Source organism: Oncorhynchus keta, chromosome 34 (genome assembly GCF_023373465.1).
Source record: "Oncorhynchus keta strain PuntledgeMale-10-30-2019 chromosome 34, Oket_V2, whole genome shotgun sequence".
In the NCBI taxonomy this organism is placed as follows: domain Eukaryota; kingdom Metazoa; phylum Chordata; class Actinopteri; order Salmoniformes; family Salmonidae; genus Oncorhynchus; species Oncorhynchus keta.
The window spans coordinates 11,039,853-11,067,112 of NC_068454.1; the positions used below are offsets into that span (position 1 = coordinate 11,039,853).

At 42.5% G+C, this 27,260-nt stretch overlaps 1 protein-coding gene and 2 long non-coding RNA genes across 8 annotated transcripts in view; 1 reads left to right on the forward strand and 2 right to left on the reverse strand.

The window, feature by feature from the left end:
- Positions 1-8,155: 8,155 nt before the first annotated feature.
- The window catches only part of LOC118366587 (lysine-specific demethylase 6A-like), a 109,738-nt gene continuing 90,633 nt past the window's right edge, over positions 8,156-27,260 (reverse strand). For 3 of the 6 annotated variants that reach the window (XM_052493077.1, XM_052493074.1, XM_052493076.1), the window contains 6 exons: positions 23,660-23,774; positions 23,223-23,410; positions 22,803-22,944; positions 22,527-22,653; positions 17,463-17,633; positions 8,156-9,574 (listed from right to left, as the gene is read on the reverse strand). In XM_052493077.1, coding sequence (XP_052349037.1) covers positions 9,548-9,574; positions 17,463-17,633; positions 22,527-22,653; positions 22,803-22,944; positions 23,223-23,410; positions 23,660-23,774 — 770 coding nt within the window. In that variant the 3' untranslated portion in view covers positions 8,156-9,547. The remainder of the gene's footprint in view (positions 9,575-17,462; positions 17,634-22,526; positions 22,654-22,802; positions 22,945-23,222; positions 23,411-23,659; positions 23,775-27,260) is intronic. The other 3 variants (XR_008089746.1, XR_008089745.1, XR_008089744.1) reach the window with 3 other exon arrangements.
- On the reverse strand, positions 17,641-18,584 carry LOC127914990 (uncharacterized). Its single transcript, XR_008089751.1, has 3 exons — positions 18,547-18,584; positions 18,427-18,488; positions 17,641-18,337 (listed from the first exon to the last, which is right to left on the reverse strand). It is a non-coding gene; the product is annotated as an uncharacterized LOC127914990 (long non-coding RNA).
- On the forward strand, positions 25,126-27,011 carry LOC127914988 (uncharacterized). The gene is made up of 3 exons (XR_008089747.1): positions 25,126-25,301; positions 25,813-25,863; positions 26,746-27,011. It is a non-coding gene; the product is annotated as an uncharacterized LOC127914988 (long non-coding RNA).

A 27,260-nucleotide genomic window follows, 5' to 3' on the forward strand; every position in this document is an offset into this window, starting at 1 on the left:
CAACTCATCTAGAACAAAAGGCTACCTGGCGATCTGACTGATCCTTGTCATAGACAATGTTAAGTTCACAGGTGCAGATATGACCAGATATGAAACCTGGTGGGACTACAGAGCTTTGAGATCGGACTGGCACAGGGACTTTAGAAACGTTATGGAACAGGACAGAACTGATGCCAGGGGGGTGTGTGCTGGAATTGACTATGCATACAAAGGGGGTGGTGCTTCTACACAGGGTTGTGCATGTGATCTGTCGTAACAGCTTGTAGTGCTTGCTTGTGTAGTAATGAGGCCTGTCAAAGTTAACTAATTCACTTTTTGTCATTTTAGTGTACTAATATTTTTTAATTGTGATAAACCGCATTGTGATCAAATACACTGAAAACATCCGAAATACATAATCTACAGCTAAATACAACAATGTGATGTCAAAAGTTGACAGTGATGTTAACCGTTAAAGTAATGCTTTATTAATGTACCTGATTGTGGCATGGGCACATATGAGGATCTACCTGTGCAGAGCAACACATGCCCCTTTGCCCTTCCAGTCTCCAAAGTGCCCTTTTTGTGGTGGTATAATTTCCCCCAAAAGTAGTTTTTTTTTTCTTTTTCCCCCCCATACATTTTGGGTCGGTTGTTCTTTAAATTCTCATCTATGCTTCAGAATCGAAAAGTTGAGAGTCTTGATTCTTGACCAGTTTGCAAAGTGGGCATGAACATCCAGTGACCAAAAGTAACTTAAAAAAAATGTATTCCAGTTTCGCAAAAACAGAGTTGGCCTAAGTTTATCATCCATAGAAAATTCAGTTTAGCAAAATCTACGAGTGACTCATTTTCACTAGAACAAAAGGCTAGCTGGCGATCTACTAGCAACTCATCTAGAACAAAAGGCTACCTGGCGATCTACTAGCAACTAATCTAGAACAAAAGGCTACCTGGCGATCTACTAGCAACTCATCTAGAACAAAAGGCTACCTGGCGATCTACTAGCGACTCATCTAGAACAAAAGGCTACCTGGAAATCTACTAGCGACTCATCTAGAACAAAAGGCTGCCCGGCAATCTACTTGCGACTCATCTAGAACAAAAGGCTACCTGGCGATCTGATTGACCCTTGTCATGTTTCAGATACTGTTGGTGCAGTTCGGTGGCTAGGGGCAGATCATACACACGTGCCCGACTTAGACACAGGCAGTAGTGCTGACAGAACACTGGTAATAGATTAGTGTTTGTCAACCATTTCCCGTACCAGTGACTGTTGAGACATGGTCCTCCTCTTTCAACCAGCTCACGCCATGGCTGCAGATCCAACTTTTTCTGGATTTTTTTGTCCCTGACTACAAGATCAGGAGCTTCCTGAAGATTGTGTGTATGCAGATATTCTCCACGTGCAGAGAACCCGCTACTCAGGTGAAAGGTGCCTGTTTAATAAAGTTAGATCAAGCTGAATCGATGTATGCAAGATCTCACATAATGATCACAGTATTCGACATAACAGAACCAAGTATAACAGCATAGCGTTACTGTAAGACAAAAGAACAACCGCATTTAATCGTGAATGATATATTCTTAAAGTTTTACCCACAGTAACCAACCATTTGATCTCAGATCAGTTTCATGGGGATATATGCATTTAAATCTGGAGTTTTTGAAGTAGCCTTCAGTGATGTTTTGAATGATGTACAATGAGCTAATTTCAGAGCAGATGGTGTGAACTGTAGCGTAGCCTACCTGTGTATTTTGCCTAGTGGCGTGCGCTGTTCATTTTGGCCACGAGCAAAAAATGAGGTGGAGGTTTAGTCTTACAGTAACATTACACTATGCTATTATATTCAGCAATGTTTTGTAGAATACTGTGATCATTATGTGATCTTGCAGACATTGACCCGAGTAGCCTGTTCTCTGCGTGTTTAGTATAGAACATACAGTAGACAACTCCAGGTCTTTTAGTCGGAGGACTAAAGATCCAGAAAACGTTGGATCCACAGCCAAAACAACTACAATATTTCAAAACACCCCAGGAGATAACTGTTCCTCTGTCTGGAGATACAACTCACCACTATAACTGTTCCTCTGTCTGGAGATACAACTCACCACTATAACTGTTCCTTTGGAGATAAAACTCACCACTATAACTGTTCCTCTGGAGATACAACTCACCACTATAACTGTTCCTTTGGAGATAAAACTCACCACTATAACTGTTCCTCTGGAGATACAACTCACCACTATAACTGTTCCTTTGGAGATAAAACTCACCACTATAACTGTTCCTCTGGAGATACAACTCACCACTATAACTGTTCCTTTGGAGATACAACTCACCACTAGAACTGTTCCTCTGTCTGGAGATACAACTCACCACTATAACTGTTCCTTTGGAGATAAAACTCACCACTATAACTGTTCCTCTGGAGATACAACTCACCACTATAACTGTTCCTTTGGAGATACAACTCACCACTAGAACTGTTCCTCTGTCTGGAGATACAACTCACCACTAGAACTGTTCCTGTCCTTTAGCCATTTGGTTTGCCTCGCTGTTTGTGCTGTCTCAGCATCTTCTCTGCTGTCAATCTGTACTTCTTCTTGTTCTCTGTCTGTCTGCCTGCTGAAGCCTTATACGTTATGTTGCCAATGAGTGCCTGTCATATATGTGTTACCGTGAATCAACACCTACCCTATGTGTTAATTATTATTATTACAGGGCTCCAGACTAACATTTTCCCTTGGCCCCTGACCAAATCATTGAGTAGTCATCTTACAAAGTAGTTCATTAAGAACTTAATAAATATACTGAGCTCTTCAAGAAATACGTTATTTCATCTAACACGTCCAAGCAGGAATGCATGACAAGATATTTTCTGCAACCTAATCCAGTGATTGTCAAGAATTTGGGGTTGACAATTAGACTATAGTTACTCTTATTTTACTGTCAAAATAGGACTCCTTTCCACATTTATTTTTGTTCAATAGAGATGAATTACATACATATTTATGTGCAATAAGTAATATCACAGGTATTTTGGGTTTAACACCGAAGGAAGTGGAACCTCAACACATTAACTACAGTGAGGTCCAAAAGTATTGGAACAGTGATACATTTAGTTGTTTTGGCTCTGTACTCCAGCACTTTGGATTTGAAATTATACAATGACTTTAAGGTTAAAGTGCAGACTAGCAGCTTTAATTTGAGGTTATTTTCATTCAGATCAGGTGAACTGTTTAGAAATTAACACACTTCTTATACATAGCCCAACCCATTTTTAGGGGACAAAAAGTATTAGGACAAATTCACAAAAGTAGTAAAAAGTAAAGTATTTGGTCTCATATTCATAGCATGCAATGACAACATCAAGCTTGTGACTCAACAAATGTGTTGGATGCATATTGCCAGATGGCCAATCCACCCTACTACTGGCTATATGTCTAAAGTGAAGCAGCTGTAACATGGCACTGCTTTCAACCTTATAGGATGAAGATGGAATATTGTGGTAATTTAGAGCCCTCTGCATGCAGGCTGCCCTCCACAATGACAAAGTGAAAACATGTTAATAAATGTTAGCAAATGGATTGAAAATGAGATACAGAAATATCTCATTTACATAAGTATTCACACCCCTTAGTCAATACATGTTAGAATTACCTTTCTGGGTTAGTCTCTAATAGCATTGCACACCTGGATTGTACAATATTTGCACATTATTCTTTTAAAATTCTTCAAGCTCTGTCAAGTTGGTTGTTGATCATTGGTAGAAAGTCATTTTTAAGTCTTGCCAGAGATTTTCAATTTGTTGATTGTGGCCTGTGGAATGTTGTCCCACTCCTCTTTAATGGCTGTGTGAAGTTGCTAGATATTGGCGAGAACTGGAACACGCTGTCATACACGTCGATCCAGAGCATCCCCAACAGGCTCAATGGGTGACATACCTGGTGAGTATGCAGGGCATGGAAGAACTGGGAAATGTTCAGCTTTGAGGAATTGTGTACAGACCTTTTGACATGGTGCCGTGCATTATCATGCTGAAACATGAGGTGATGGCGGCAGATGAATGGCACGACAATGGGCCTCAGGATCTCGTCACTGTATCTCTGTGCATTGAAATTGCCGTCAAAAAAAGTATGTGTTTATTGTCCGTAGTTTATGCCTGCCCATACCATTACTCCACCATGGGGCAATATGTTTACAACATTGACAAACCGCTCGCCCACGCGACGCCATATATGGCTGTTTGCCTTCTGCCCATGAAGAGCACACGTCTCTGAAGTTGGTTACGACGCCAAACTGCAGGCAGGTCAAGACCCTGGTGAGGACGACGAGCTTCCCAGAGACTGTTTCAGACAGTTTGTGCAAAAATGATTCGGTTGTGCAAACCCACAGTTTCCTCAGCTGTCCGGGGGGCTGGTTTCAGACGATCCCGCAGGTGAAGAAACGTGGAGTTCTAGGCTGGTGTGGTACAACGTGGTCTGCGGTTGTGAGGCTGGTCGAACGTATTGCCAAATTCTCTAAAACGACATTTGGAAGCAGCTTATGGTAGAGAAATGAACAATAAATTATCTAGCAAAAGCTCTGGTGGACATTCCTGCAGTCAGCATATCATTGGCACACTTTCTCAAAACTTGAGATATGTGACATTTTAAAGTAGCCTTTTATTGTTCCCAGCACAAGGTGCACCTGTGTAATGATCATGCTGTTTAATCAGCTTCTTGATATGTCACACCTGTCAGGTCGATGGATTATCTTGGCAAAAGAGAAATGCTCACTAACAGGGATGTAAACAAATGTGTGCACAACATTTGAGAGAAACAAGCTTTTGGTACGTATGGAATATTTTTATTTCAGCTCATGAAACATGGGAACAACACTTTACATGTTGCGTTTATATTTTTGTTTAGTGTATGAAGTGTGCTGATGTGTTGGATTTGCCCCCAACAAAATGCTTTGTATTCAGGACAAAGTTTATTTCTCTGCCACATTTCTTTGCAGTTTTACATTAGTGCCTTATTGTTTTGGAATGGAAAGACTTCCTTCTGTTCACTATGTCGTTTACGAGGCCAATAGTGACTTTAAAACCGTTACAGAGTTTAATGGCTGTGATAGGAGTCAACAGAGGATGGATCAACAACATGGTAGTTACTCCACAATACTAAAATGAAATCCCTGAGAGGTTTTCCTTCCTCTACAGAAACAATTAGGGAGGACTCCTGTATCTATTGACTGGGTATATTGATACACCATCCGAAGTGTAAATAATAACTTCACCATACTCAAACGTATATTCAACGTCTGCTTTTTTCTATACCCATCTACCAATAGGTGCCCTTCATTTGCGAGGCATTGGAAAAGCACCAACAAACATCGAGGGGTGTAAATACTTTCTAAAAAGGCACTGTAGCCAGAGTATGGCTATGAGTAACAAAAGGAACAGTAGCAGCAGCGTTTATGAGTGGGAAAGTATGGTGTGGTGTCAGTATGTGAATCCAGAGATGAACTCAATTTCATTTTGATAGCCCTTAGTAGTAATGCTTGCCTTCGTCAGACCTCAGCAGTGGTGTATTGGAGAAGTGGGTATACTCTTCATTTTTCCCAAAATCTCACAAAACACACGCTGAATGACCTAAAATTATCAATCCCATAATTGGTTTTTAGTAGACCTACTATTGAAACATGAGCTGTCAAATGAGTCAGAAATTCACAGGCTTCAGAGGTTTATTTTTCTTCAGGTTCTCTCCCTCAAAGTTCCACTTATTTTTCTAGAAAAACAATATAGGATGTTTTAAGTCCACAACAATCCTTAAACCACATCGGGAAAATCTTAGAAAAGTAGATTTGAGTGTAGTTACCCTTTATTTCAACCGTGCAGGCACCTAGCACTGTTGTTTGGTTTCTGTAGTGGACACGAGATGGATTACTGACGCAAACAATCACCATATCAGTGTGCCAGGTAAGTATATGCTACTTTGGGAGATACAGCAGTTAACGTTGAATGGAGGATTTCGGGAAAGCCATTCCATCTACCAGAAGAGTGTTAAGGCCTATCATTAGCATCGCTATATTCATTAGCATCGCTATGTCTTACCTTGTTTCAAAGCAGCCTATAGCCAAAATCCCACCATAGAAACGTGGAGGCAATTATTTAATAAAGACTTCCTCATATGCGCTCTCCTGTTCTTTTGGTTTTCAAATCAACTTTCTTTCATAACCAAATACATTATCCTAGTTATATTAGCAACCCAAATGTACTTTTTGCATCTTTGGATCTCCCCTCTTTCTAAATTTCTAATGGGATATTTCCATCTCTGTCCATGAAACTGCTCGCATGTGTGGTGTGCATTTTAGAAGTGTCTTCCCGCAAATTGCATTTAGAAACATTTGTGAGTAGGCCTACCACCGTGTGCACATCGCTGTGCTAAAAATGTGAAGTAGTTTATCAACACTATAAGCTAAAAGTTCTGATCTGTTCCATCAGTCTTCATTTATATGGCATATACCTCCACTACACTACTTTGACACGCATCGTGGGGATTAAGGAGTATACTCAATGCCGACAAAACAAAGTGGGTATACCCACCACTGCACAATTGGACCTTGGCTAGCCAGTATCAGGTAGTGAAGCGGTAAGCAGCTGACCTTGGCTAGCCAGTATCAGATAGTGAAGCGGTCAGCAGCTGACCTTGGCTAGCCAGTATCAGGTAGTGAAGCGGTCAGCAGCTGACCTTGGCTAGCCAGTATCAGGTAGTGAAGCGGTCAGCAGCTGACCTTGGCTAGCCAGTATCAGGTAGTGAAGCGGTCAGCAGCTGACCTTGGCTAGCCAGTATCAGGTAGTGAAGCGGTCAGCAGCTGACCTTGGCAGCCAGTATCAGATAGTGAAGCAGTCAGCAGCTGACCTTGGCTAGCCAGTATCAGGTAGTGAAGTGGTCAGCAGCTGACCTTGGCTAGCCAGTATCAGATAGTGAAGCAGTCAGCAGCTGACCTTGGCTAGCCAGTATCAGATAGTGAAGCAGTCAGCAGCTGACCTTGGCTAGCCAGTATCAGGTAGTGAAGCAGTCAGCAGCTGACGTTGGCTAGCCAGTATCAGGTAGTGAAGTGGTCAGCAGCTGACCTTGGCTAGCCAGTATCAGGTAGTGAAGTGGTCAGCAGCTGACCTTGGCTAGCCAGTATCAGGTAGTGAAGCAGTCAGCAGCTGACCTTGGCTAGCCAGTATCAGGTAGTGAAGCAGTCAGCAGCCGTTGGCTAGCCAGTATCAGGTAGTGAAGCGGTCAGCAGCTGACCTTGGCTAGCCAGTATCAGATAGTGAAGCAGTCAGCAGCTGACCGTGGCTAGCCAGTATCAGGTAGTGAAGTGGTCAGCAGCTGACCTTGGCTAGCCAGTATCAGGTAGTGAAGCAGTCAGCAGCTGACCTTGGCTAGCCAGTATCAGGTAGTGAAGCGGTCAGCAGCTGACCTTGGCTAGCCAGTATCAGGTAGTGAAGTGGTCAGCAGCTGACCTTGGCTAGCCAGTATCAGGTAGTGAAGCGGTCAGCAGCTGACCTTGGCTAGCCAGTATCAGGTAGTGAAGCGGTCAGCAGCTGACCTTGGCTAGCCAGTATCAGGTAGTGAAGCAGTCAGCAGCTGACCTTGGCTAGCCAGTATCAGGTAGTGAAGCGGTCAGCAGCTGACCTTGGCTAGCCAGTATCAGGTAGTGAAGCGGTCAGCAGCTGACCTTGGCTAGCCAGTATCAGGTAGTGAAGCGGTCAGCAGCTGACCTTGGCTAGCCAGTATCAGGTAGTGAAGCGGTCAGCAGCTGACCTTGGCTAGCCAGTATCAGGTAGTGAAGTGGTCAGCAGCTGAGCAGCCAGTATCAGGTAGTGAAGTGGTCAGCAGCTGACCTTGGCTAGCCAGTATCAGGTAGTGAAGTGGTCAGCAGCTGACGTTGGCTAGCCAGTATCAGGTAGTGAAGCGGTCAGCAGCTGACCTTGGCTAGCCAGTATCAGGTAGTGAAGCAGTCAGCAGCTGACCTTGGCTAGCCAGTATCAGGTAGTGAAGCGGTCAGCATCTCTGTGCATCAGAGGAGAGATGAAACTAGAGAAGAAACACGAGAGAAGTTCCAGATGTAAATGAATACAACTTCTGTTTAATGACTCAAACATCCTTCAAACAATAAAACCATTTCAAGGAGTCTCTGGAAAAATGCTTTGCTAAAGCAGTTTTATTCGTATAGAAAACGTAGGAAGGGTCGTGTACAAAACTCCTTTAAATGGCAGGTCATCTGTGGGAGAAAAAATTACAGCATTCGATCAACAACTATTTTCAAGCAATAAATATAAATTTTATAAATAGTGTAAATTTACAACAAAGGTTAGAAAAAAAAAGTTTATTCCATAAAAGTCTCTTGGTGACTTGGCTGTTAATTTCTCTCTCATTGGAATACTATTTTACCTACAGAACCAAACCACATGGTTCCAAAATAACAAAAACAGTAAAAAATATATATATTACTTTACAAATTGTTTTCTTCTTCTTATTTTCTTGCCCAAAGACGACTTCTATTTACTAACATACAAAAGACCAGTGATTCTAGGACGTAGACTCAAGGGGGGGACACCAAGAGCACGTTTGTATCAGCCCACAAACATCATTAAAAAAGGGAAATGTGTATCAAGTCAGTAGTCTTTGTGTGATGTTGTTGCCAGTTTTAACAAAATATATATACAATAGAAATGCGGTCATCATTTTTGTCAGCTATTGTGCCAGACAGCAATTAAGTAGTTTTTTGGGGGGTATCTGTACTTTACTATTTATATTTTGGACAACTTTTATTTCGCTACATTTCTAAAAAAAATAAAATAAAAAAAAGTACTTTTTACTCCATACATTTTTGCCTGACACCCAGAAGTACTCGTTACACTTGAAATGCTTAGCAGGACAGGAAAATGGTCTAACTCACACACTTATCTTTTAGAACATCCCTACTGCCTCTGATCGGGCAGACTCACTAATCACAAATGCTTCATTTGTTAATGATATCTGAGTGTTGGAGTGTGCCCCTTGCTATCTGTAAATTAAAAAATAAAATGTGTCCATCTGCTTTGCCTAATATAATAATATAATATAATAACAATATAATATATAAATAATATAAGAAATGTGTAATTATTTATACTTGATTAAGTATATTTTAGCAATTACATTTACTTTTGATACTGAAGTATATTTAAAACCATATAGTAGACTTTTACTCAAGTAGTATTTTACTGGTGGCTGGTGATTTTCTATCAAGGTATCTTTACCTCTACTCAAGTATGACAATGGGGTACTTTTTCCACCACGGCTGGTGGAGAAGGCAGCAGTAATGCCCTCCCCCTCCAGTCCTCTAGGAGGAGACACCTTACCTCCACTCTGGGCAGGTTGCATAGACACACAGCTTTTCACCCAGCTGCCTTGTGGAATATCTACAGAAAGCAGAAGAGGACTGCTGGCTCACTTCCTGAATATCAGAAAAGGGGCTTCCGGTGGCTTCTGGGAGTACAGCATGGATTCTTATTGTCCTCAGAACAACAGAATGTTACCGTCAAGAGGATGATGGCAAAGGAGGAGCCTGTGGAGGGAGAACGAGATAGGGATGAGAGAGAGAGATGAGATTCATGTAAATTGGTTGAAGACTTACTAATGAACAAGCTAGTACCTTTTTTCGAAAAAACAACTAATGAATTTAACTCACTAGTGTGTAGACTTACTACTGTGAATGCCACCATGTGTAGGGTAATGCTTTTTATGGGATGTCCACATATTGACATCATATGTAGGGTAATGCTTTGTAAGGGGTGGAAGTGACTGCAGTAATTATGCAAGGAAGAATGATTGCTTAGTGAAAGTGAATGTTGGCTCCTTGCATAATGCACATTTCCTTCTGCATCTGGATTGTCAATATCCTGTTTGTGTCAATTTTTCCACTTGTTTAAACTTCCATCCTTGGAACAGTAACTTAAACTAAAAAAGAAACGTTCTCTCACTTTCAACTGCGTTTATTTTCAGCAAACTTAACAGGGGGGGGTGCGAAATCAAAAGTGACAGACAGTATCTGACCACCAGCAGCATTAAGTTCTTAGTGCTCGGGGGCAGTATTCGGAAGTTTGGATTAAAGAGGCGCCCAAAGTAAACTGCCTGTTACTCAGGCCCAGAAGCTAGGATATGCATATAATTGGTAGTATTGGATTGAAAACTCTAAAGTTTCCAAAACTGTTAAAATAATATCTGTGAGTACAACAGAACTGGCAAAAACCCGGAGGACAATCAATCCAAGATTTTTTTTATATACAATGGTTGGAATGGGAATATAAAAGGAAGTCCTTCCAGATTGCAGTTCCTAGGGCTTCCACTAGATGTCACCAGTCTTTAGAAAGAGTTTCAGGCTTGTTTTTTGAAAAATTATCTAGAATTTTGTGGCTCTCATTTTGGCTGCAGTGTTTGTAGTGCGTTCTGGTGAGGGCGTGCACTTCATTATTTATCTCCGGTAATGACAATACTATTCTCAGTCTTACATTTGATTGTTTATTTACATATTAGGGTACCTGAGGATTGATTAGGAACGTTGTTTGACTTGTTTTGAAGAAGTTTATTAATTTTGTATGCATTTTGAATGAGGGAAACCGGTGGATTACTGAGTCAAGCGTGCCATTGAAACATACTTTTTGGGGATATAAAGGACTTTATCGAACAAAATTACCATTAGTTATGTAGCTGGGACCCTTGTGATTGCAACCAGATGAAGATCTTCAAAGGTAAGCAATTTATTTTATCGCTATTTCTGACTTTTGTGACGCATCTGCTTGGTTGGAAAATGTATGTAATGCTTTTGTGTGTGGGGCGCTGTCCTCAGATGTTGCAGCATGCCTAAGCGGCTGGATTAACAAGAAGCTTTTAAATTATGTATGATACTTGTATTTTCATGAATGTTTAATGTTCAGATTTCTGTCATTTGAATTTGGCGTTCTGCAATTTCACTGGATGTTGGCCAGGTGGGACGGTAGCGTCCCAATGATCCGCAAGAAGTTAAGTACTGCAGTGTATCTCCTCCTCATGGACTGCACCAGATTTGCCAGTTCTTGCTGTGAGATGTTACCCCACTCTTCCACCAAGGTACCAGCAAGTTCTCTGACATTTCTTGGGGGGGCAGGTGGGGCCCTGGCACTCACCCTCTGATCCAACAGGTTCCAGGCGTGCTCAATGGGATTGAGATCGAGGCTCTTAGCTGGCCATGGCAGAACATCGACATTGCTGTCTTGCAGGAAATCACACACAGAACAAGCAGTATGGCTGGTGGCATTGTCATGCTGCAGGGGCATGTCAGGATGAGCCTGTAGGAAGGGTACCACATGAGGGAGGAGGATGTCTTCCCTGTAACGCATAGCATTGAGATCGCCTGCAATGACAACAAGCTCAGTCTGATGATGCTGTGACACACCGCTCCAGACCATGACGGACCCTCCACCTCCAAATCGATCCCACTCCAGAGTACAGGCCTTGGTGCAACGCTCATTCCTTCGACAATAAACGTGAATCCAACCATCACCCCTGCATTACAACAGGCCTACAAGGTCTCAGTCCAGGCTCTGTCAGCCTATTGCGGACAGTCTGAGCACTGATGGAGGGATTGTGCATTCCTGGTGTAACTCGGGCAGTTTTTGTTGCCATCCTGTACCTGTCCCTCAGGTGTGATGTTCGGATGTACTGATCCTGTGCAGGTGTTGTTACAAGTGGTCTGACACTGCGAGGACGATCAGCTGTCCGTCCTGTCTCCCTGTAGCGCTGTCTTAGGCGTCGCACTGTACGGACATTGCAATTTATTGCCCTGGCCACATCTGCAGTCCTCATGGCTCCTTGAAGCATGCCTAAGGCACGTTCACGCAGATGAGCAGGGACCCTGGGCATCTTCCTTTTGGTGTTTTTCAGAGTCAGTAGAAAGGCCTCTTTACTGTCCTAAGTTTTCATAACTGTGACCTAATTGCCTACCGTCTGTAAGCTGTTCTTGTCTTAACGACCGTTCCACAGGTGCAGGTGCATGTTTATGGTTAATTGAAAGAGCATGGGAAACAGTGTTTAAATCCTTTCCAATGAAGATCTGTTAAGTTATTTGGATTTTTACGAATTATCTTAGAAAGACTTAATTTTTTTCCTTGCCGAGTTTAGAAAGCTTGATTTTTACATTTTGTAGCATTTCTATGCAAACTATACTAACTAAATATTACTTCATCTAAATACTCCTCCTTGGTGGACTTGTACAACATTTTTACATGTTTTAATACATAACAATTCTCTTTCAGGGCGATGAATCTATCCAAATGTATTGAAAATACCAGAACACTTCTCTCCTGTGTGCAAATAAATATCTCTGTCACAGACTCAATGGCCGAAACCCAGAGTTGATACAATGTTGCAAATTTGCTAGCGAGAGCTCAAGACAGGCAGAGTATCTACTACACACAATACCCCATAATGACAAAGCAAAAACTGTTTAGACATTTTAGCAAATGTATTAACAATAAACCTGAAATATAACATTTACATAAGTATTCAGGCACTCAGTACTCAGTACTTTGTTGAAGCACCGTAGGTAGCGATTACAGCCTTGTGTATGATGCTACAAGCTTGGCACACCTGTATTTGGAGAGTTTCTCCCATTCTTCTCTGCAGATCCTCTCAAGGTATGTAAGGTTGGATGTGGAGCATCGCTGCACAGCTATTTTCAGGTTTCTCCAGAGATGTTCGATTGGGTTCAAGTCCGGCCTCTAGCCGGGTCACTCAAGGACATTGAGACTTGTCCCGAAGCCACTCCTGCATTGTCTTGGCTGTGTGTTTAGGATCATTGTCCTGTTGGAAGGGGAACCTTTGCTCCAGTCTGAGGTCCTGAGCGCTCTGGAGCTGGTTTTCATCAAGGATCTCGATGTTTTTTTAAAATTTTACCTTTATTTAACTAGGCAAGTCAGTTAAGAACAAATTCTTATTTTCAATGACGGCCTAGGAACAGTGGGTTAACTGCCTGTTCAGGGGCAGAACGACAGATTTGTAGCTTGTCAGCTCGGGGGTTTGAACTTGAAACCTTCCGGTTACTAGTCCAACGCTCTAACCACTAGGCTACCCTGCCACCCCATGTACTTTGCTGTGTTCATTCTTCCCTCAATCCTGATTAGTCTCCCAGTCCCTGCCGCTGAAAAACATCCCCAAAGCATAATGCAAACACCACCATGCTTCACAGTAGTAGTAAGGTTTCCTCCAGATGTGACACATGGCAATCAATCTTGATTTCATCAGACCAGAGAATCTTGTTTCTCATTGTCTAAGAGTCCTTTAGATGCCTTTTGGTAAACCAAGCGGGCTGTCATGTACCTGAGGAGTGGCTTCCGTCTGGCCACTCTACCATAAAGGCCTGATTGGTGGAGTGTTGCAGAGACGATTGTCCTTCTGGAAGGTTCTCCCATCGGAGAAGGACAACCATCTCCACAGAGGAGCTCTGTCAGAGTGATCATCGGGTTCTTGGTCACCTCCCTGACCAAGGCCCTTCTCCCACGATTACTCAGTTTAGCCAGCTCAAGGAAGAGTCTTGGTGGTTACAAAATCCTTCCATTTAAGAATGATGGAGGCCATTGTTCTTGGGGACCTTCAATGCTGCAGAAATGTTTAGGTACCCTGTCCCGGATCTCTACAGACAATTCCTTCGACCTCATGGCTTGGTTTTTGCTGACATGCACTGTCAACTGTGGGACCTTATATAGACAGGTGTGTGCCTTTCCAAATCATGTCCAATCAAAAGAAATGTACCACAGGTGGACTCCAATCAAGTTGTAGAAACATTAAGTATGATCAATGGAAACAGGATGCACCTAAGCTCAAATTTGAGTCTCATAGCAAAGGGTTGAGTACTTCAGTAAATAAGGTCTGTTTTTTATTTATAATGTATTTGCAAAAAAATCTAAAGAACTGTTTTCGCTTCGTGATTATGGGGTATTGTGTACGTTGAAGAGGGAAAACATTAAATACATTTTAGAATAAGGTTGTAACGTAAGAAAATGTGAAAAAAGGGAAGGGGTTTGAAAACTACCCGAATTAACTATGCATGTATATACAGTACCAGTCAAAGAATTTGGACACCTACTCATTCAAGAGTTTTTCTTGATTTTTAAAACTATTTTCTACAATGTAGAATAATAGTGAAGACATCAAAACTATGAAATAACACGTGAAATCAAAAATAATTTATATATATATTTTTGATTTTAGATTCTTCAAAGTAGCCACCGCCTTGAAGACAGCTTTGTATACTCTTGGCATTTTTATCAATATCTTGTAGCAGCATCTTGGTCTTCTTGCCATTGCAAATTACACACACTCTCACTATATACTCTAAGTAAGTCAGTAGACCGAAAACTACTGATACTGTGTAGATAACATTGAGATTATAATTAGAATATACCAACACAAAAGAATGGCCCTTCCTGTTTTTCAATCACAAATATGACTCATTTCAGGAAACTAGGTGTATGTCGCACGTCACAGGAGAGCCATTTGAACTTAAACTTTAATTACATATTTTTTTTTATCCGTTTTTTGGCAGAAATACCTTCTGGAATATGTGAACTTTGATGTGCCTTAAAAACCTTTTTGGGATATTTTCACTTTTGGATGAATAGCGTGCCCAGAGTGAACTGCCTCCTACTCTGTCCAAGAAGCTAATATATGCATATTATTATTAGTATTGGATAGAAAACAGTTTCTAAAGTTTCTAAAACTATTTGAATGATGTCTGTGAGTATAACAAAACTCATATGGCAGGCGAAAACCTGAAAAAAATCCAACCAGGAAGTGGGACATCGGAGGTTAGTAGTTTTTCAAAGCTTTGCCTTCCTAGGGCTTCCACTAGATGTCAACCGTCTTTTGAAACTTGAATGAGGATTCTACTATAAAGGAGGGGCTCATGAGACCTCTTTGAGCAGAGAGCCTTGGTCTCATGACGCGCGCTCCTGACAGAGTTACCTCTCGTTCCAGTGCTTCTCTGAAGACGAAGGAATTCTCCGGTTGGAACTTTATTGATGTTTTATGTTAACATCCTAACGATTGATTCCATACATCGTTTGACATGTTTCTGAAGGACTGTTTTTGTCTGGATGAAGTGCCTGCGCCTCATGAAGATGGATTAGAGGGCTGAACACGCTAACAACAAGTGGCTATTTGGACATAAATGATGGAACTTTATGGAACAAATCAGTCATTTATTGTCGAACTGGGATTCCTGGGAGTGCCTTCTGATGAAGATCATCAAAGGTAAGTGAATATTTATGGTGTTGTTTCTAACTTTGTTGATTCCAAAATGGCGGATATTCCTCTGGCTGTTTTGGGTTCTGAGCACCGTTCTCAGATTAGGCTTTTTCCGTAAAGTTTTTTTGAAATCTGACACAGCGGTTGCATTAAGGAGAAGTCTATCTTTCATTCTGAGAATAACACTAGTATCTTTTATCAATGTTTATTATGAGTATTTCTGCAAAATCACCGGATGTTTTGGAATCAAAACATTACTGCATGTTAGGCGCCAATGTAAACAGATTTTTGGATATAAATATGCACATTATCGAACAAAACAATACATGTAACATGATGTCCTATGAGTGTCATCTGATGAAGATCATCAAAGGTTTGTGATTCATTTTATCTATATTTCTGCTTTTTGTGACTGGCTGTGTTTTTTTGACTTGGCGGTGATCTAACATAATCATATGTTGTGCTTTAGCTGTAAAGCATTTTTTTTTCAAATCGGACACAATGGGTAGATTAACAAGATGTTTATCTTTCATTTGCTGTGATGGACTTGTTAATGTGTGAAATTTACATATTTCAAAAAAATATTTTTGAATTTCGCGCACTGCCTTTTCAGCTGAATGTTGTTGAGGGGTTCCGCGCGCTAGATGGCATACAACAAGCCATGATTGGCTGAGATAATGAGTGGGCTGGACATGAGATGAGAGATGAGTTCGGATTGGTCTGCCATGTAGCTCGCTTCTGTCTATAATATTAGCTGGTCAGTATGTGTAGGTAATCCTTTCTACAAAGTAGAACTACATAAGTGTTGCTCTCCACTGTCTGGAGGACCAAGATTTGAAATCAGTGGAATTAGAGTATGACAGCTAAGGAAATGCAGAAAATTCTGCCTGTTTGATTGCAAATATGCAAACGAAAAGTGAACACACAGCAGGCGGTTGTATAAATCACCCGTCTCCGGATTACATATTCAAATCCATTTGCATTGCTAATTATAACCTAATGTTAGCTAGCTAACATTGCACCTGGTTGTTTTGAGTTGGGATTATGGTTCATTGTTTACCTAGCTAGCTAGCTAGAGCACAGAATAACTGGCACATTTACGAACGCTCAACACCCGTTGAATATGGCCGGTGTCAGTGAACGTTGGCAAAAAAGCATAATTAAATTGTTGCCAACAGCACAGTTGCAGTCACCAAACCTCTGGATAACATAAAAACAGCCTACCCAGCTCTGTTAGAACACTCCCAGAAAACACTCTGGCCCTCCAGATGAAATTTACGAACACACCCGTAGTATAAATCAACCTTTAGTCTTTTAATCTTTGGTTGTTTAGTCTCACAGCCTCACATGTGAATTCTTAAAGAGATGGGTGGGGTTAAAGCTTAAGATGGTGTGAACGATACTGAATGGTTGTAGACAAAGATGAGCTCTCCAGTAGTAGTGCCAAAACATTCAAAGGCCATTTTCACAAAAGTGATTTTACAAATGTATCAACTTTCAAAGCAGAATTACTTTCCCATTGTTCCTCAACTGTAGTGTATGAAATATAATTTTAGAGCTCCGAGTCTCTACTTTTATCGATTGTAAAAAACACAATTTCAAATTTTGCTACATAAGACCGAACGAATCGAGACGGTCGGTCACAATTGGTGATTACACAGTAATGCATTGTTTGTGTCTCCTCGCTCATCCATTCTCCCTCGTTCTCATCCATCATACTTGTTTCTTCATTTATTTAATCTGTTATATGTGTGAAATTAGGTTCGCCCTATGGGACTCCCAATCACGGCAGGTTGCGATAGAGCCTGGAATCAAATCAGGGTCTGTAGTGACGCCTTCAGCACAGAGATGCAGTGCCTTAGACCACTGCGCCATTCAGGAGCCCAGGGTATCAACTGGGCACCGTACCTTCCACTGTTGTGAGAAGGAGCAGAGCATGCCCTACTGTCGGGAAGGAGGAGGAAAACCATTCATAAAATGGCATGCTGGTTAGAACGCCAGTTCTGTTTGTGACATTAAGATTCTAACAATGACAGTGTGGATTAAAGGATAAGTCAAAGACGGGCAGAGTAATAAATGGTTTTAAATTCACGAGCAGTCAAAATGGCTGCTTTAGCTGGTCTAGTGTTAACCTACTGGTCATCATATAGTCACTCGTGTCCTTGTTGACTTACGAGTGTGAACTGGTCGTAGACCTGTGTGAGGTCGTCCATCTTGTACTGCTCCAGCACCACAAAGTTGTCCAGGTTAGAGCTCCCCCTACGGGCACAGTCCTGACAATGCACCACGTAAGTCTTCCTGCTGTTGCTCTCACTGGTTACAAACAGTAGGGCAAACACCTCCACCTGGAAATAGGGCGAAAGTGAGTGTGTGAGGAGAGGTAGATGTGTTTGTTTTGCTTTTACTCTCCTTGTGGGGACCAGAAGTCCTCACAAGGAGAGTAAAACAAGGACAATTCAGACAAGAGGGGACATTTCGCCAGCCCCTACAAGGAAAAGGGCTATTTTAGGTTTAGGGGTTAAATGGATACTTCGGGATTGTGGCAACGAGGCCCTTTAGTTACTTCCCCAGAGTCATCCCCACAATTTGCATGCCTCAGTGTCTAGTGTTAGCGGAATGACTGAAAGTCTATGGTATCTGCTAGCATTGACAAGCATTCTAGCAGATACCCACAGGCTTCCATTCATTACGCTAACGCTAATTAGGGGCAGAGTTCCCATTTGGGAAAGGTGACGCCAGACAATGCGACCGGGAAGATTTTAATTTACTGTCCATTTGAGAAATTCTACTGAACCATATGCATTGGGTGCATAAGCCCATGACGGTGTCCACCCATAGTGCTCGGAATGACACAAATCACATTTACAATATGATAATGCATCTTAACAGAACATGCAACACGCGTAATGAAGCAGCCAAGAAAACGTTCAACATTTGCCAAAATGTAATTTGCGGTAAAAAAAAAAACACCCTTCTGAACAGCACACCTTATAGTGGTTCCATATCTGAACAGCACACCTTATAGTGGTTCCATATCTGAACAGCACACCTTAGTGGTTCCATATCTGAACAGCACACCTTATAGTGGTTCCATATCTGAACAGCACACCTTAGTGGTTCCATATCTGAACAGCACACCTTATAGTGGTTCCATATCTGAACAGCACACCTTATAGTGGTTCCATATCTGAACAGCACACCTTAGTGGTTCCATATCTGAACAGCACACCTTAGTGGTTCCATATCTGAACAGCACACCTTATAGTGGTTCCATATCTGAACAGCACACCTTATAGTGGTTCCATATCTGAACAGCACACCGTATAGTGGTTCCATATCTGAACAGCACACCGTATAGTGGTTCCATATCTGAACAGCACACCGTATAGTGGTTCCATATCTGAACAGCACACCTTACAGTGGTTCCATATCTGAACAGCACACCTTACAGTGGTTCCATATCTGAACAGCACACCTTACAGTGGTTCCATATCTGAACAGCACACGTTATAGTGGTTCCATATCTGAACAGCACACCTTACAGTGGTTCCATATCTGAACAGCACACCTTACAGTGGTTCCATATCTGAACAGCACACGTTATCGTGGTTCCATATCTGAACAGCACACCTTACAGTGGTTCCATATCTGAACAGCACACCTTACAGTGGTTCCATATCTGAACAGCACACGTTATAGTGGTTCCATATCTGAACAGTTAGAAATTTAGAAAGAGTGGTAATCTGATGATGTAACAATGAGGATGGTTTGCTAATACGGACAGGATTGTGCCTTTGGCTTCTGGACAACGAAATCAAGTTTATATGAAAACCAATGCTAAGCGTCCCCAAACTTAACTCACGCACCTCCTATAACTCTTTATGAAAGAAATGCCTCGTTTCCATGGTCGGATTTGAAGCAAGGTAGGACATGCCTCATAACATTAAGTAAAACAGTCAGGATACAAACAAAGTATGTTTTAAAATACATACTGCCTCCAGCTCACATTGTTAAATGGTGGGTGAAACGCTGATATCCTGTTGCCTGCACCTGAATTGTGAATGGGAGGCGTGCTTCAACTACCAGTCGAGAAATAAAAATAGATCTGGTTAAATTGTGCACTAGATGTTTTACTCCAGCAGCAACCAGCTGGGGAGCAGCAGGAGAACCACATGTTTTACTCCAGCAGCAACCAGCTGAGGAGCAGTAGGAGAACCACGTTTTACTCCAGCAGCAACCAGCTGAGGAGCAGTAGGAGAACCACGTTTTACTCCAGCAGCAACCAGCTGAGGAGCAGTAGGAGAACCACATGTTTTACTCCAGCAGCAACCAGCTGAGGAGCATCAGGGGAACCACATGTTTTACTCCAGCAGCAACCAGCTGAGGAGCAGCAGGAGAACCACATGTTTTACTCCAGCAGCAACCAGCTGAGGAGCAGCAGGAGAACCACGTTTTACTCCAGCAGCAACCAGCTGAGGAGCAGTAGGAGAACCACATGTTTTACTCCAGCAGCAACCAGCTGAGGAGCAGCAGGAGAACCACGTTTTACTCCAGCAGCAACCAGCTGAGGAGCAGTAGGAGAACCACATGTTTTACTCCAGCAGCAACCAGCTGAGGAGCATCAGGAGAACCACATGTTTTACTCCAGCAGCAACCAGCTGAGGAGCAGCAGGAGAACCACGTTTTACTCCAGCAGCAACCAGCTGAGGAGCATCAGGAGAACCATGTTTTACTCCAGCAGCAACCAGCTGAGGAGCATCAGGAGAACCACATGTTTTACTCCAGCAGCAACCAGCTGAGGAGCAGCAGGAGAACCACATGTTTTATTCCAGCAGCAACCAGCTGAGGAGCAGTAGGAGAACCACATGTTTTATTCCAGCAGCAACCAGCTGAGGAGCAGTAGGAGAACCACATGTTTTACTCCAGCAGCAGGAGAACCACGTTTTACTCCAGCAGCAACCAGCTGAGGAGCAGCAGGAGAACCACATGTTTTACTCCAGCAGCAACCAGCTGAGGAGCATCAGGAGAACCACATGTTTTACTCCAGCAGCAACCAGCTGAGGAGCAGCAGGAGAACCACATGTTTTACTCCAGCAGCAACAAGCTGAGGAGCAGTAGGAGAACCACATGTTTTACTCCAGCAGCAACCAGCTGAGGAGCAGCAGGAGAACCACGTTTTACTCCAGCAGCAACCAGCTGAGGAGCATCAGGAGAACCATGTTTTACTCCAGCAGCAACCAGCTGAGGAGCATCAGGAGAACCACATGTTTTACTCCAGCAGCAACCAGCTGAGGAGCAGCAGGAGAACCACATGTTTTATTCCAGCAGCAACCAGCTGAGGAGCAGTAGGAGAACCACATGTTTTATTCCAGCAGCAACCAGCTGAGGAGCAGTAGGAGAACCACATGTTTTGCTCCAGCAGCAGGAGAACCACGTTTTACTCCAGCAGCAACCAGCTGAGGAGCAGCAGGAGAACCACATGTTTTACTCCAGCAGCAACCAGCTGAGGAGCATCAGGAGAACCACATGTTTTACTCCAGCAGCAACCAGCTGAGGAGCAGCAGGAGAACCACATGTTTTACTCCAGCAGCAACAAGCTGAGGAGCAGTAGGAGAACCACATGTTTTACTCCAGCAGCAACCAGCTGAGGAGCAGCAGGAGAACCACATGTTTTACTCCAGCAGCAACCAGCTGAGGAGCAGCAGGAGAACCACATGTTTTACTCCAGCAGCAACCAGCTGAGGAGCAGCAGGAGAACCACATGTTTTACTCCAGCAGCAACCAGCTGAGGAGCAGTAAGAGAACCACGTTTTACTCCAGCAGCAAGAGAACCACGTTTTACTCCAGCAGCAACCAGCTGAGGAGCAGTAGGAGAACCACATGTTTTACTCCAGCAGCAACCAGCTGAGGAGCATCAGGAGAACCACATGTTTTACTCCAGCAGCAACCAGCTGAGGAGCAGCAGGAGAACCACATGTTTTACTCCAGCAGCAACCAGCTGAGGAGCAGTAGGAGAACCACATGTTTTACTCCAGCAGCAACCAGCTGAGGAGCATCAGGAGAACCACATGTTTTACTCCAGCAGCAACCAGCTGAGGAGCAGCAGGAGAACCACGTTTTACTCCAGCAGCAACCAGCTGAGGAGCAGTAGGAGAACGACATGTTTTACTCCAGCAGCAACCAGCTGAGGAGCATCAGGAGAACCACATGTTTTACTCCAGCAGCAACCAGCTGAGGAGCAGCAGGAGAACCACATGTTTTACCCCAGCAGCAACCAGCTGAGGAGCAGCAGGAGAACCACATGTTTTACTCCAGCAGCAACCAGCTGAGGAGCAGCAGGAGAACCACATGTTTTACTCCTGCAGCAACCAGCTGAGGAGCAGCAGGAGAACCACATGTTTTACTCCAGCAGCAACCAGCTGAGGAGCAGCAGGAGAACCACATGTTTTACTCCAGCAGCAACCAGCTGAGGAGCAGTAGGAGAACCACATGTTTTACTCCAGCAGCAACCAGCTGAGGAGCATCAGGAGAACCACATGTTTTACTCCAGCAGCAACCAGCTGAGGAGCAGTAGGAGAACCACATGTTTTACTCCAGCAGCAACCAGCTGAGGAGCATCAGGAGAACCACATGTTTTACTCCAGCAGCAACCAGCTGAGGAGCAGTAGGAGAACCACATGTTTTACTCCAGCAGCAACCAGCTGAGGAGCATCAGGAGAACCACATGTTTTACTCCAGCAGCAACCAGCTGAGGAGCATCAGGAGAACCACATGTTTTACTCCAGCAGCAACCAGCTGAGGAGCAGTAGGAGAACCACATGTTTTACTCCAGCAGCAACCAGCTGAGGAGCAGCAGGAGAAATCCCACTCAGAATAGACTCTGTATATTGTGTGCATGTGATAGTTGTGTTGGACAAATAAGATGGTGACTAAAGAAGAAAAAAAAAAATTGCCAATTTATTTCTAGTAAATTAGGCAAATTAACCAATAGACTGATAAGCATGACGGTCAACTGTATTTCTATGAAGTGGTATTACCATCAATTAATAAAAAGCATTATTTTGCAAGGGGATAATTGTTTCTCCCGGTCGTTTTGGTCGGCAACAGTTTTACATAATCGGCTATACCTCCTTTTTTAAAATCATCACCGGCTAACGGAAACCCCACTTACGGAAAATAGGATTTTTGAATTGGAATCAATTGTTTGGGCCCCACAAGGACAGTGTGTGTGTGTGTACCTCACAGATGCTGCAGTAATGTGCGGGTTCGTCCCTGGTCCTGCCGTGCCACACCAGTTCCTTGCCTGACGCCTGCAGTAGCTCCTGCAGCATCTGACACTGCTTCAATGTCCGCAGCAGACAGTACCTAGCAGAGACCGAGACACACAGGGGTTAGGTGTGTGTGTGCGTGCACGAGCGCAGGTGTTTATGAGTGAAAGGCCGAGCGAAAGAAAATTGTGTGTGTGTGAGAGGCCGAGCAAAAGGGAATTGTGTGTGTGTGTGAGAGAGACTCACTTGATCATCTGGAAGAGCTTGCTGTCGGAGACTTTGATATTCCTGGCCATGTTCCAGGAGAGGTGTATCATGGGGACAATGGACTTGACGCTCTGCAGCTTATTCCATTCATATCGCTCTGCTGCCAGCTTATACTGGTACGCTGAGGAGGGAGGGAGGGAGAGAAAGAGAGACAGAAAGAGAGCGCAAGAGAGATCAAGAGAGAGCGGGGGAGAAAGATAAAGTGAGGGAGACAGAGGGGGAGAGGGAGAAGGTAGAAGGGGGGTATTAATGACAATATCATTTCAATTTCACAATGTCAAGGCTTGTCAGAATCCATCTATCATATTTAAATGATGCTCCAACGAATTCAGCATTAAAACCCATAAAACAGCAGTGCATGTTCATAGAAAGTATATCCCCTTGTTTTCCCCGTCTTACCAGTGAGGGGTCCTACGTTCCAGGAGATGTTGTTGCACCAGCCGATGGCCTGGACCCAGTGGACGGTGCCCGTGTTGAGCCACACCAGGTCTCCGGGGCGCTGGATGAAGCGGTAGACGGGGACATCTGCCTCGTACAGGTCCTCCAGGTTGGGCCACCATGAACCCATCAGGAAGTTGATGTTGTTCCTGGAGGAGAGAGACACACAGGATGTTAGAAATACAATTACTGCCGACTCCTTGCAGTTCATCAAGTCAAATAGATTGTTACATCATCAATGAATGATTGTTACATCATCAATGAATGAACATATGAAAAAACGATTCTACTTTTATTAGCATTAGGTCCACTATAGTCAAAGCAGAGTAAGACGTGTCTGTGACTTCAGATTGTATTGGCTGTAAACAGACAGAGGTAGGAGATTTTTGTTGACGTACTTTTCACAGAAGTCGTTGATGATTCCCCAGTAAGGCTGGGGCACAGAGAACCACTCACAGTCCCCCGGGCCGATGTTGATGTTCACTGAACAGAAGTTGTTGTTCTCTTGGTGACCTAAAAGACAAGACAAATAACTCATAAAACAAAATTACAAAAAAAAAAAAAATTGTGTGTCAGACCTGGAATCAAATATATGATTATTTGTTATTTAAATACACATTTTCTGTGTATTTGAGTACTTTCAAATAATGTGAATCAACCACTTTAAGTATTTTATTATGTTTTATTGTCACATACAACAGATAGGTGCAGTGTAATGTGTTGTTTTACAGGGTCAGACATAGTAGTATGATAGGTGTTGTTTTACAGGGTCAGTCATAGTAGTATGACAGGTGTTGTTTTACAGGGTCAGTCATAGTGGTATGATAGGTGTTGTTTTACAGGGTCAGTCATAGTAGTATGACAGGTGTTGTTTTACAGGGTCAGTCATAGTGGTATGATAGGTGTTGTTTTACAGGGTCAGTAGTAGTATGATAGGTGTTGTTTTACAGGGTCAGACATAGTAGTATGATAGGTGTTGTTTTACAGGGTCAGACATAGTAGTATGATAGGTGTTGTTTTAGGGTCAGTAGTAGTATGATAGGTGTTGTTTTACAGGGTCAGACATAGTAGTATGATAGGTGTTGTTTTACAGGGTCAGTCATAGTGGTATGATGGGTGTTGTTTTACAGGGTCAGTCATAGTAGTATGAGTTTTAGTCAGTAGTAGTATGATAGGTGTTGTTTTACAGGGTCAGACAGAGTAGTATGATAGGTGTTGTTTTACAGGGTCAGTAGTAGTATGATAGGTGTTGTTTTACAGGGTCAGACATAGTAGTATGATAGGTGTTGTTTTACAGGGTCAGACATAGTAGTATGATAGGTGTTGTTTTACAGGGTCAGACATAGTAGTATGATAGGTGTTGTTTTACAGGGTCAGACATAGTAGTATGATAGGTGTTGTTTTACAGGGTCAGACATAGTAGTATGATAGGTGTTGTTTTACAGGGTCAGACATAGTAGTATGATAGGTGTTGTTTTACAGGGTCAGTCATAGTAGTATGATAGGTGTTGTTTTACAGGGTCAGTCATAGTAGTATGATGGGTGTTGTTTTACAGGGTCAGTCATAGTAGTATGATAGGTGTTGTTTTACAGGGTCAGTCATAGTGGTATGATGGGTGTTGTTTTACAGGGTCAGTCATAGTAGTATGATAGGTGTTGTTTTACAGGGTCAGTCATAGTAGTATGACAGGTGTTGTTTTACAGGGTCAGTCATAGTAGTATGATAGGTGTTGTTTTACAGGGTCAGTCATAGTAGTATGATAGGTGTTGTTTTACAGGGTCAGTCATAGTAGTATGATAGGTGTTGTTTTACAGGGTCAGTCATAGTAGTATGATAGGTGTTGTTTTACAGGGTCAGACAGTAGTATGATAGGTGTTGTTTTACAGGGTCAGACATAGTAGTATGATAGGTGTTGTTTTACAGGGTCAGTCATAGTAGTATGATAGGTGTTGTTTTACAGGGTCAGTCATAGTAGTATGATAGGTGTTGTTTTACAGGGTCAGTCATAGTAGTATGATAGGTGTTGTTTTACAGGGTCAGTCATAGTAGTATGATAGGTGTTGTTTTACAGGGTCAGACATAGTAGTATGATAGGTGTTGTTTTACAGGGTCATAGTAGTATGATGGGTGTTGTCAGGGTCAGTCATAGTAGTATGACAGGTGTTGTTTTACAGGGTCAGTCATAGTGGTATGATGGGTGTTGTTTTACAGGGTCAGTCATAGTAGTATGATGGGTGTTGTTTTACAGGGTCAGTCATAGTAGTATGATAGGTGTTGTTTTACAGGGTCAGTCATAGTGGTATGATGGGTGTTGTTTTACAGGGTCAGTCATAGTAGTATGATGGGTGTTGTTTTACAGGGTCAGTCATAGTAGTATGACAGGTGTTGTTTTACAGGGTCAGTCATAGTGGTATGATAGGTGTTGTTTTACAGGGTCAGTCATAGTAGTATGATAGGTGTTGTTTTACAGGGTCAGTCATAGTAGTATGATAGGTGTTGTTTTACAGGGTCAGTCATAGTAGTATGATAGGTGTTGTTTTACAGGGTCAGTAGTAGTATGATAGGTGTTGTTTTACAGGGTCAGACATAGTAGTATGATAGGTGTTGTTTTACAGGGTCAGTAGTAGTATGATAGGTGTTGTTTTACAGGGTCAGTCATAGTAGTATGATAGGTGTTGTTTTACAGGGTCATTCATAGTAGTATGATAGGTGTTGTTTTACAGGGTCAGTAGTAGTATGATAGGTGTTTTTTACAGGGTCAGACATAGTAGTATGATAGGTGTTGTTTACAGGGTCAGTGTTGGTATGATAGGTGTTGTTTTACAGGGTCAGTCATAGTAGTATGATAGGTGTTGTTTTACAGGGTCAGTCATAGTAGTATGATTTGACAGGGTCAGTCAGTAGTATTTGTTGTTTTACAGGGTCAGTCATAGTAGTATGATAGGTGTTGTTTTACAGGGTCAGTCATAGTAGTATGATAGGTGTTGTTTTACAGGGTCAGTCATAGTAGTATTAGGTGTTGTTTTACAGGGTCAGTCATAGTAGTATGATAGGTGTTGTTTTACAGGGTGTCATAGTATGACCCAGGGTCAGTCATAGTAGTAGTATTAGGTGTTGTTTACAGGGTCAGTCATAGTAGTAGTATGATAGGTGTTGTTTTACAGGGTCAGTCATAGTAGTAGTATGATAGGTGCTGTTTTACAGGGTCAGTCATAGTAGTAGTATGATAGGTGTTGTTTTACAGGGTCAGTCATAGTAGTATGATAGGTGTTGTTTTACAGGGTCAGACATAGTAGTATGATAGGTGTTGTTTTACAGGGTCAGTCATAGTAGTATGATAGGTGTTGTTTACAGGGTCAGCCATAGTAGTATGATAGGTGTTGTTTTACAGGGTCAGTCTTAGTAGTATGATAGGTGTTGTTTTACAGGGTCAGTCTTAGTAGTATGATAGGTGTTGTTTTACAGGGTCCAGTAGTATGATAGGTGTTGTTTTACAGGGTCAGTCATAGTAGTATGATAGGTGTTGTTTTACAGGGTCAGTCATAGTAGTATGATAGGTGTTGTTTTACAGGGTCAGTCATAGTAGTAGTATGATAGGTGTTGTTTTACAGGGTCAGTCATAGTGGTATGATAGGTGTTGTTTTACAGGGTCAGTCTTAGTAGTATGATAGGTGTTGTTTTACAGGGTCATTCATAGTAGTATGGCGTCCCTAGAGCAAATTAGGGATAAGTGCCTTGCTCAAGTGCACGTTGACAGGTTTTTCACCTTGTCGGCTCAGGTATTCAAACCAGCGACCTTTCGGTTACTGGCCCACTGCTCAAATACCTGGGTTAAATGCATGGGACTTAATTTGAGTCAGTGTATTTGAGTATTTCTAAATACATTCCAATATTCAACTCCTCGTCTTAAAAAAAGAAAAACATTTCAATATTTACATGGAAATGTGAAAGTAATGTAGATATTTGAAATAGTATCTGAACCCAGGTCTGGTGTTTGT